At 39.8% G+C, this 12,069-nt stretch overlaps 1 protein-coding gene across 9 annotated transcripts in view; it reads right to left on the reverse strand.

The window, feature by feature from the left end:
- FAM118B (family with sequence similarity 118 member B) overlaps positions 1-12,069 on the reverse strand; it is a 53,800-nt gene that overhangs the window by 1,027 nt on the left and 40,704 nt on the right. For 7 of the 9 annotated variants that reach the window (XR_003676347.2, XR_003676342.2, XR_003676343.2 and 4 more), the window contains 4 exons: positions 9,195-9,422; positions 6,508-6,636; positions 4,947-5,232; positions 3,049-3,309 (listed from right to left, as the gene is read on the reverse strand). Coding sequence is in view for 2 of the 9 variants with exons in the window: in XM_028477352.2 (XP_028333153.1) it covers positions 4,947-5,232; positions 6,508-6,636; positions 9,195-9,422 (643 nt within the window). In the remaining 7 variants the exon portion in view is untranslated. The remainder of the gene's footprint in view (positions 1-3,048; positions 3,310-4,946; positions 5,233-6,507; positions 6,637-9,194; positions 9,423-12,069) is intronic. The other 2 variants (XM_028477352.2, XM_028477353.2) reach the window with 1 other exon arrangement.

Raw genomic sequence — 12,069 nt, forward strand, 5'->3', positions numbered from 1 at the left:
TGTATTAAACAACAGGGAAGCAGTGAGGTCCCTGAGTACACAGACATTACTTGTGAAAAAAAACAAGTGTGCTTGCTGTCCCTAACTAGTCCAGAAGGTCAAGTTTAGGTAGAAAAACCTACTCCAGCTGGGGTCGGGAAGCAGTGTGCAAGGGGGCAAATTCAACCAAGTAGAAGAGTGAAAAGTAGCAGACACGCCCATGGTATAAAATGGGTTTAGAGCTGTGCTGTCCCATTGGCTACATGTGCTGTTTAGTTTTAAATGAAATCAAAAATTCTGTTCCTCAGGGAACTCCCTGGTGGTCCAGTGGTTAGGACTCCAAGCTTCCACTGCAGGGGCCTGGGTTCAGTCCCTGGGTGGGGGACTAAAATCCCGCAAGCCGAGTGGTGCGGCCAGGAGAAAAAAAAAAAAAAAAAAAATTCTGTTCCTCAGTCACACTAACCACACTTCAAATGCTCAATGGCCACATGTGGCTTGTGGTTACAGTACTGGACAGAGAAGATTACAGAATATTTCTATCATTGCAGAAAATTCTACTGGACAGCACTGGGATAGATAACGTATAGGAAGAGGTTTAAATCTGAACACACGGGAGGAAAGAATGGCCAATTAGAATATAAACAAAAGACAGCACCCGAACACACAAACTGGTATTCCTCTCTTGGAAAGCACTTTAGCAATATTTATCAACGACTAAAATGTTCATGCCCTTTGACCTAGTAATTATACTGAGAACCCATCCTACTGGCAAAAGGAAAAACTGTAGTGATGAATATACCATTCAATGCAACAGTGCTTACAATAGAAAAAACTAGACACTGCCTAACAGGGGAATAATTAGGTAACTGTGACATCCACACTGGATCATAACAGTCATTAAAAACACTGGTTATGGGCATTTTTTACAGAACCAGAACAAAAAAATCTTAAAATGTGTATGGAGACAGAAAAGACCCCGAATAGCCAAAGCAGTCTTGAGGGAAAAAAAAAGAGCTGGAGGAATCAGACTCCCTGACTTCAGGCTATACTACAAAGCTATGGTAATCAAGACAATATGGTACTGGCACAAAAACAGAAATATAGATCAATGGAACAGGATAGAAAGCCCAGAGATAAACCCACGCACCTATGGTTAACTAATCTATGACAAGGGAGTTAAGGATATACAATGGAGAAAAGACAGTCTCTTCAATAAGTGGTGCTGGGAAACCTGGACAGCTACATGTAAAGGAATGAAATTAGAACACTCCCTAACACCATACACAAAAATAAACTCAAAATGGATTAGAGACCTAAATGTAAGACCAGACTTAAAAAACTAAAAATAGAATTACCATATGACCCAGCAATCTCACTACTGGGCATATACCCAGCAAAAACACTAATTCAAAAAGATACGTGCACTCCAATGTTCACTGCAGCACTATTTACAATAGCCAGGTCATGGAAGCAACCTAAATGCCCATCGACAGACGAACGGATAAAGAAGATGTGGTACATATACACAGTGGAATATTACTCAGCCACAAAAACGAACAAAATTGGGTCAATTGTAGAGACGTGAATGGACCTGTCATACAGAGTGAAGTAAGTCAGAAAGAGAAAACAAATATTGTATATTAACGCATATATGTGGAATCTAGAAAAATGGTACAGATGAACCGGTTTGCAAGGCAGAAATAGAGACACAGAAATGTAAGACCAGACACTATAAAACTCTTAGAGGAAAACAGAGGAAGAATACTCTTTGACATAAATCACAGCAAGATCTTTTTTGATTCAGCTCCTAGAGTAATGGAAATAAAAACAAAAATAAATGGGACCTAATGAAACTTAAAAGCTTTTGCAAAGCAAAGGAGTGGAACCTAGAAAAATGGTTACAGATGAACCAGTTTTCAGGGCAGAAATAGACACACAGATGTAGAGAACAAACGTATGGACACCAAGAGGGGAAAGCGACGGGGGGCGGGGTGGTGGTGGTGGGATGAATTGGGAGATTGGGATTGACACAGCTACACTAATATGTATAAAATAGATAACTAATAAGAACCTGCTGTAGAAAAAATAAATAAAATTCAAAATAAATAAATAAAGGTTACATTTTAAATTAAATTAAAAAAAATGGTCCATATGAAAAAAAAATCTAAAAAAAAAATACTGGTTATGAAGACTGCAGCCATGTGGGAAAATGTATGATGTATCACTGAATAAAATAAAGTACCAGGGGGCTTCCCTGGTGGCGCAGTGGTTAAGAATCCGCCCGCCAATGCAGGGGACATGGGTTCGAGCCCTGGTCCGGGAAGATCCCACATGCCACGGAGCAACTAAGCCCATGCGCCACAACTACTGAGCCTGTGCTCTAGAGCCCACGAGCCACAACTACTGAGCCTGTGTGCTGCAACTACTGAAGCCCACGTTCCTAGAGCCCATGCTCTGCGACAAGAGAAGCCACCACAATGAGAAGCCCACGCACTGCAAAGAAGAGTAGCCCCTGCTCGCCACAACTGGAGAAAGCCCATATGCAGCAACAAAGACCCAACACAGTCAAAAATAATTAAAAAAAAAAAAAAAAAAAGTACCAGGAGTGTATGTTTACTTTGTTTACAGCCATGAAGAAATGCACAAGGAAAACTTACATGAAATATACCAAAGTAACTGCTGTTACAGGAATGAATTATAAAAATTATTTTCTTTTCCCCATTACTTGGTTTTTCTGAAATAAATGTACTGGGATCCTACAGAATCTTTTGAACCCAAGTAATTCTCACTATGCATAAGCAAGTACACAGCACAATGCCAGGCACACAGCAAGAGGTCAGGGTTAAAAAAAAAAACCATCAGCAAACCTCGGACCTCTCATCGGTATTTATCTATAGAGACTCAAAACATAGCCACGGATGGAAGGTAAGCTTGACCTGTCTCCAGACAAAAAACTGTTTTTAACCTAAAACTGCTCTGCTAAATTTTAGATCACAAACTTAGCTGTGACCATTCTAATAAAGCCCCTGGCCACACTGAAAATCCTTGATTTTTAACAATTCACAATACCTTAATGAGTGATAACTTTGAGGAGAGCTGCTCTGTCAGGAAGCCCATGCAGCTAATGAAAGAGTCTGTGCTGTTCCACAGTACTTCTGATGATTTTTGTCAAGAAAAGACACGGTGTAAGAGGAACAGCTGTCCAGCAGGATTTTGTTCTTTTCCACCCTAGCATCTTCCCCGGGTGGAATATCTCAGAACGCAGATCAAAAGAAATAAGTAGAGCTTGGCTATGTACTCCTTGCCCCGTGGAAAAGCCTACTGAGAGTCCTATGTGTGGGCACACAGCAGAAGAATATGGAACACTGCAGGACAGCAGAAAACATACCCACAAGAAAGAACAGCAAATTGTTTCCACAAAAGAGATAAACCAGAAGATTTGTCTTTTTAAGGGTTTTTAAAAAAAGTCTTCTGGAAAAAAGGTAGACCTAGTTTTCAGTGTTCAGTTATGGTGATGCCTTTTACAGATCTTGTTCCATCAAAACACAGCCATGGATACTAAGAGCTTGTGGAATTTCTCATCACAGGAGAATTCCACTTGAAGCAATCTGACTCAGAAGAGAAACCTGGGAATGATTATTGGGTATAGGACAATTAAATCAATCTATTAATCTACTAATAGATTAATAAATAAATAGATTAATTAATAGATCAATTTAATCTATTAAATTACCTGTACCTTAACAAGCTCCCTAACGTGTATTCAGATTGACAATGAAAATGCATACTGGTGCATGACTTTTCAAGAACATATTCTATATACAGCAGGAAAGTTCCTTTGCAACTGCGGGGTGAGTCAGAAGGGCCATAACCTGGGGCCTGGCTTTATTCAAACTGAGATTTTAAAAAGCATTCTCCAATTTAGCTGTACCAAAAGGTTTTGCATTTTGTAGACTAACTGAGAACTTGCCTGGAGCCATTAATAAACTGAACCTTTTATCCCCATTTGGCTTTCTTGTTAGAACCTGGAGGTAAAATGTCAAGTGAGTGGTACCCCTAACCTCTGACTTTAATTCCACCATAACAGTTTCCAAATAGCATTCTCAAAGTGTGTTGGTTTTTTTTTTTTCTGTTTATAAAGACAACGCATAATCATAGAAAATGCTAACATAGACACAAAATATTAAAAAAAACACATTAAATCCTACTGCATAGAGATAACCACAGTTAATTTAGTAAACTTCATTACAGATATTTCTCATACAAGCACACAAACAAAAATAGACTATATCTACAATTCTGTATGCCAGGGACTGACCATGGTGGCATTTTACCACCTTTTTTTTTTTTTTTTTTTTTTGGTCACTCACAGTAGTAGTATATCTCTGACGTTATTTTGGGCAGTAAAAGCATTTTTTCTTTTATGGCTTCATATGTATTTCATCAATTAATAAACCGTATATTTATAGAATTCCCCATTTTCTGGAACATTTTAGATTGCTTCCAATTTTTGCCATTTATCTACAACACTGATTACATCCCTACATTTGTATCTTTGTGTCGTATAATTGTGCAAGTGTCCGGTGATCTCCTTAGGAGAAACTTCTCCTAAGATAAATTGTATCAAGTGGGACTTCTGGGTCAAAGGTTTTAAACTTCTGAACATATTCCAAATTTCCCCTTCAGAAAAGATGTACTAACTTTACCTTCTCACCAATACATTCATGTAGTGAATGTATTCCTTTCCTCACGGCCTCAGCCGAAAGGGAGTTATCATTCTTCTCTATTTTGAAATCTAAGTTCTAATTGCATTTCACTGATTAATCTGAAGACTAATCGCCATCTCCCTTCATAATCTGGTTAGGATTACATTCCTCATCTTGGCGATGACTTTACCCACCACAGACACATAAGAGGCTGAAGAGCGGTTGCCCTCCGACCCCTCTCAGTCTCAAAACGCATCTTACCTGACCTTCCCCTTGTGGAGATCTCACATGTCAGTCGCTTGAAATATTCTGGAAGGTCAGCATATTCATTTCCATAGGAGATGACCTTAATCCCTTTGTCCAGCATGTTTTCTCGAAGCTTCTTGAACTCATCCACATCTCCTCTCCGAACCAGCATGAAATGTTCTAAGTCAGATTTGTGCTTGACAGCCTCCAGAAAAAGGGCTTGGAAAGTGGTGTCATCCACAGTCCAGCCACAGCCCAGGAAAAGGAATGACTTGTTTTCATAGAGCTTCTGAATCTCTCTCTTGTAGGAAAAGAAATATATTAATGACACCGTGAAGACATGTCTGAAACAAGAGTCAACAAGGTCATAACTGCTGCATTTAGCAGACTGTGATGACCGATTAACCAGCATTTAAGAGGGGAGATGCATCCCGTGAAGGAGTCTGACCTCCACATTGTTTATTATTGTAACTTGATGACTGTCCTAAAATTGTATCTTTACCTGGAATTCTCCTGCAGGCTCTCTAGTCAGGGTCTCACTGGTCTACGCCTTACAGTTTATTTTTTAGATCTATGTGCCCAGAGGCCATAAGGCAAAGATTAGTCTTCAGTATAGCTTACTCTTCCCATTTTCTTGACCATATCTGCCTTTTTTGCTTAACAGAATAAGCCGTGGATAATTAGAGAAGAGAATTCCATCACCAGATTTGCTCAAAGAAAGCCTGACACTTTAGAACATTAATATATACATGTGTGTATACATGTATATACGTGTGTATATATATATATACACACATACACACTACACATATATAAATATAAAAATATTAGAAATGATAGTGATGATAGATGCAGCTATAACGCATGTCAGGGAAAGAACAGGTGAAAAAAAGTCCCCTTATGCTTTAGAATACATCACATTTTCTCAGTCTTTTTTCACAAACAAAGCCTCCATTTTATCACCCTATCCAAATTTTTTTCTATGTTTTCCAGTGAGCAATAAGTGAATAAGTGTGATGATTCAATATAAAACCATCACCATTTATATAAAATCTCTTTAGAATGTATGCTCTAGTAGTGATTGGTCAGTGAAAAGCTGCATAAATTAGTTTTGGCATAGAGAGGGCCATTAACACTATATATACCGAACGATGAAGGGTAGTAAGTCTTCTTTGTATGTGAAAATGACACCAATAACAGAGTGCCATCTGCTGGGTGTCAATCAAGAACAAAGTAAAACCTCAGAGTTTGACACCTGAAGAGATGTTTGACATTTCCAAAGATGGCATGCACACCCACAAGTTAAGAAGCACAGGAAAGAATGCTTGGCCTTCCTTTTTTTTTTTTTTTTTCCCGCCTTGCCATATGGCATGTGGGATCTTAGTTCCCAGACCAGGGATAGAACCCGAGCCCCCTGCATTGGAAGCACAGAGTCTTAACCACTGGACCCCCAGGGAAGTCCCAGCCTTCCAATTTTAATTAATGAGAAGAAACTGTTATCCCTGGAAGACCAGTGGTGTATTTAGAGGTTTCCCAGGAAGGCTTTCCCGAGAGCAGCAAGGTCAGCACCACTCACCATAACTTCAGTGTTCCTGAGCACGTTCTGATACCCAGCTGGGTGAAGGACAATGCCACTAGGGTTGGTGTAGACCCCATGAATGTGTAAGACGCTCAGCTTCCGCTTCTCCTGAGCCCACTCAAGGACCTGCACAACACAAACACAGCTCAACCAGGTGGGCAGGGCTGAGCACTTGCTTCAAGGTCCCAATGGGCAAGAGGCTCTTTTGAGGACTAGGCTTCTGACATAACTCTCCAGCTTCATGATACTACAGGCCAAGAATGTGGCCACCCGACGTGGCCTCACTTTCTACTTCAGGCATGACTGTTAGGAATGAGGGCAGCAAGTCTGGTGATTTCTCTTTGAAAGTAACAAGCAAAAATTAGAATTTATTTGTCATAATTTGCAGGAACCACAGGGCTCTTTCCACTGGTGACATACATGACAGCTCTGGATGACCATTTCAGGAAGGATCCCCAAGATGTCAAACTTTGTATCGATGCCCTGGTCTAGTCCCCTTTCACACCTACTCCAGGCTTGGCCATATGGCTTGCTTTAGCCAACGGGGCATTAGCAAACAAGAGCAGAAGCTTGGAAAATGTTGGCACAATGAGTCTTATTTCTCTTTTGCTGCTTTTGGAACCCAGCTACCATGTGAAGAAGCTTGATGGCCCAGCCGACTGCCTGCACCGACAGACATGCAAGCAAGGCCATCTAACACCACCTAGTCTGGCCCCTAGAGGACTGCAGCCATGTGTGTCACTTGCAAAACCGGCGGAACTGTCCAGCTGAGCCGATCAGCCCAGCTCAAGTAGCAAATTCACATTATCACGGGCAAATAAAACATCGTTTTAAACCACAAAGTTTTCAGGGTGATTTCTTGTGCAGCAATTGATAAGCGATAAAATAATCACTTCAGTCACCTCTGAGTTACCTAAAAGGCTACGAATGAAGAACGATTATTTAGATGACAATGATAATAAGGGCCAACTGGATCCCATGTTTCCACTTTCCCAAGGACTTGAGACAGTATAAATTTATTTTTAACATTCTAGAGAAATAAGGTATGGATTAGGGAAAAACAGTCAAGAGGCACAGAGATTTAGAAATAGAGTATTACCAGGCTCTATTCTGACGGCCAGTCAACGGCTTTAACCCTTAAACTTCAATATTGCCCCTAATGTGGACTAAAATACAAAGTAAATCTTGAGACTCCAGGATGAAAACGAGAAGGAAAATTTCAAGTTTGATTGATACCCTTAACTTTAAAAAGGCCCTCATGCTTTTGATGCTGGTCATGATCTCTGGAGATTGTATCAGAAACAGCACGGAAGCTGTTTCTTGCCATTCATTTTAAAATTTCATTCAACCATTTATAAATTCAAAAAATATTTACTGAGCACCTACTATGTACCCAGTACTATCTTTGGCATTAGGTTAAGAAGGGCTGACATGGTTCCTGTCCAAACGGAGTTGCTATTCCTCTGGGGCAAACAGGCAGAAAACAAACAAACCAAGATGAAAATGGAAAGTTATATCAAGTGCTTCACTGAAAAAATGAACCAGAAAATAAGGGTGGGTCCTTTCTTAATTCGGATGGTCAGAGAAGGCCTCTCAGAGGAAGTGATTCGTAAGTGAAGACTTACAGGTGAAGAAGGAGCTGGCCATACAAAGCATGGAGGCAGCAGGTGGAAAACACTCCAGCCAGAGAAAACCAGTCTTTTCGGCACCATTTCTCTAAATTGGATTTCCTTTTACGACTCGACTTCAGGGTCAGCAAAATCACAAGACTGGCATTATAGCTACTGCTCTGGCAGAGGCAGTACTGTGACATGAGTGCCAGTGGGGGAGTCATTTGTCTCTTCAAACTCTACTTAGCTGGGCTCTAAGTGGGACACAAAGGCAGGCTCCCAGGAAAACAAAATATGAAGGCAAATTACAAAAACTACAGGGCAGGACAAATGAGACCCTGTGGCGGTTTATAATCTGTTTGGTTTTTATCCCCCCCTCCTTCTTCAATCATTACGTCTCTGACACCTTTTTATGACAATGAAAACATTTTCCCTTTTATGGCTTCAGTGTATTTCATCAATTAAATGGTGTTATCTGTAGAATATCCCATTGGTGCTAGATTTCAAATTACAACCTCTGGTGACCATTCTAATAAAAGCCTTCTCTCATTAGATGACATAGATGGACATCTGTAATTCCATATTATGGGAGATGGCTTAGGTATAGTATGGGCTACATTAAAAAAAGAAGTCTGCTGAGGTGTCCTTTGAATACTCATCTCAACCCAGCTGTCATTTGGCTTGAAACTTGCTCTTCAGACATCAAAAAGTAGCTTTCGTACATTTCCAACAGATGCCATGAAGAATATATCCTAACAGAGAACTCTAAATCAATACTGCACCCACCTGATATTATCTAGTGTTAAAAGATTTACATTTCACAGTTCAAATGGCTTCCTATAATCTTGCTTAAAATCGGGTGAAACTGTCAAAACTCACAGAACTGAACACTTTTAAGATCTGTGCTTTTTACTGTACATTGATTTTTATCTCAAAAACCAAAAATCCAACCAGTCTCCCTTTCTACCTCTCCATAAATGCCAGTACTATACAATATCCCAACCAGAAAACAGTATTTCTCATGAGGATACAATCCACTGGCCTGAAGAGATAAACTAATCCTTTATTTTTTACCTTCTTCTCATCAGTAAGGTCAAGGGATTCAAGTTGTTTTCCCTGATCTGCTGCATACAGTTCCAGGAGATTGTCAAAATTTGTAGTTAATACCAGGGCTCCATTTTCCATCAGGTGGAGAACTGACTGAAGAAGCTGTTTACCAGAATCTTCCATCTTTGACTCCAAGTCATCAAATACTTCATATAAACAGTCCTTGAAAAATGTGGATCGAACATTACTAGTACGCTGGGGAGGGATATAAGAGAGATAAGTTAGTTCTAGCGTTTTGGTAGGTCATTTGTTTTCATTAAATAACAGCAACTTTTTGCAGAGTGCTTTGCACTTATACTGTCTCTGGGACTTCCCTGGAGGTCCAGTGGTTAAGACTCTGTGCTTCCACTGCAGGAGACATGGGTTTGATCCCTGGTCGGGGAACTAAGATCCCACATGCCACGCAGCATGGCCAAAATATTAAAAAAAAAAAAAAAGTAAAATACTGTCTCCCTCACAGGGTTCTAACAAGGAAAATAGGAGGATACATGCCAACTGCCAGCTCAACACTTTAGCACACAGTGAGTGATCCGCACTATTACATCGTATGCAAAGAAGCACACGCTCTCCAAATAGGCATTTTTATAGAATGAAGAAGATGGGCATGGCGAGGAGAGATGACTATTGCCCAGACTAAAGGAAAACTGGGGCAGAAAGCACAGCTCCAGCTACCCTTTAAGCAGGCCTCAGGTAAGAATACTTTCTGTTAAGCTTTCCTTATCTAGGGAATAACCACTAAAAGACAGCTCTAAATGTGGTTTAACATGTCTTTTTCGAATCCTAGGTGCTTTTTACAGATGCTGATGGATTTAGGACAAACTGCTTACCTTTTCCCTGCCTGTTTTTTTCCCTGGTATATAATTCAGCAACTTGTTTACAAGGCTGCTAGGGAGAATATTCAGTACATGATAATGGTTACCAAAAATCTGCATTTTGCAACTGTTAAAAATACCGAAACTGATCAGTTCTGAACAGACTCCCTATTTCTTAACAAATGGTTCATTTAGATAACTGCTTTCCCCGGTTTGTTTTGAATACTACACTAAATATCTCTGAGAACTAATGAGGAAATATAACACTAATCTCAAGTGGGAAGTTGGCTTTCTAACTTAAAAGGCAAAGTGATCCCTAGGACAAGAGGAATTTGAAACAGGAAAGTAACTATGCAGTGTGCTATAACTAATACCTGATCCCTATCTTATTCCTGCAACACCATTCCCTTAGATAATATCGAAGCAAGAATCAGTTCTTAAAGGCCCCATTATTCCCCATTCAAACTCCAAGTAACTGCAAGGAGCTGCTAGACAGCAGACTAGCCATAATCCTTCTGCTATTCCTCAAAGTGGTCCCCTACCCTCCTGGTTGCCCTTGTATACCTTTCTAACAGCATGATGCGCCGATAAAGATCTGTTTCCATGGAACCACGTCAGTAGATTCATAAAGCGCGCTTCAATTTGCCAAATGTGCTTCCTATTTTTTTCAAAGTATTTTATAAAATTATCCATTTTTTCATTATACCTCCCAAGTAAATGGTAACTTATTTTCACAGGAGAAAAATGAGTGCACAGAGGTGAAACAGTACCTCTGCCTGGTGATGACACGCCCAGAAGTTTGTCTAGTTCTGTCGATCGCTGTTCTATGCTACATTTACAAGACAGGCTTCTCACTGTACCCTGTTACAGTGGGCTCAGACTCCTTTCTAGGGCTAACTAGATGGTACAGCCCACGATTTATGTGGCTAAGAATGTGGGTCATGTTTTTCAACTTCTGTCCGCTCTCTTTACATCATGGCATAAATTATTACGTCACATATTAGCAGCCCACAGGCAACCTCAGAATGAACAATCTGATCACAAACGAACAGTGAAGAAACTGAATTTCATACATGCAAGAGTCAACTACTATTGAATGCCAGGCACTGTTCTAGATTTGTTATAAAAAATATGGTGCCCCTTTAATGTCCATCAACATTACGATCCATGTACCCTATAATCTTGCAGTCTCATTTCCGGGAATATATCCCACAGACGTAATTGCAAACAAATAAAATGACATATGCAACATTATCACTGCTCTGTTACCTGTGACAGTAAAAGACTGGAAATAAGCCAAGTATCCATATACAGGAAACTGGTATGGAAAGATGTCCAGGATATACTGTCACGTAAAACAAACAAGTACAGATCAGTATGTCTAGAATGCTACCTGTTGACATGGGGATGGAAGCAATGAAATAAGAATAAATGGAATCCTATTTGCTTGTTTTTACAGAAAAGAACACTGGAAGGATACTCAAAAAGGGTGGTAACCAACTGGGGGCAAGTCGGGGAAAGGAGGTAGACAAAGCCATGGGTGCGAGTGAGATGCCATGATGGATGTACACCTTTTATATCATTTTGATTTCTGCAATGTGTATAAACAATACAATACCCATTCAAAAAATGAAAATTAAGTTAAAATTAAAGATTATGGTGATTTTAAGAACTTCCTCATCTTTCATACCTTCATTTTGTACTCTGATTCATACACACACAGCTAAACAACACTAATAAGCCAGCACCAGTTTAATTATTATGCACACAGATAAAAACACCTGGGTATACAATCAGGTAAGCAAGGGATATACTTCCTTGCTTCTAAGAAAAGAAATACAAAAGGTTAAAGTCTGGAGATAAAGTCATGAGTCACTTATTTTAGCTAACTATCTTTGGGTCCTCTTTCAGTTATTACATTTTGCATATCAACATAGAGGAAGGAAAGCGGCTTCTATAGCTGCATCGATTTCCTCAGACTTAAAATCAACTTTTTCTCTCTTGAAACAGGTGACCCTAGAACTGAATTT

Source organism: Physeter macrocephalus, chromosome 16 (assembly GCF_002837175.3).
Source record: "Physeter macrocephalus isolate SW-GA chromosome 16, ASM283717v5, whole genome shotgun sequence".
Classification (NCBI taxonomy): domain Eukaryota; kingdom Metazoa; phylum Chordata; class Mammalia; order Artiodactyla; family Physeteridae; genus Physeter; species Physeter macrocephalus.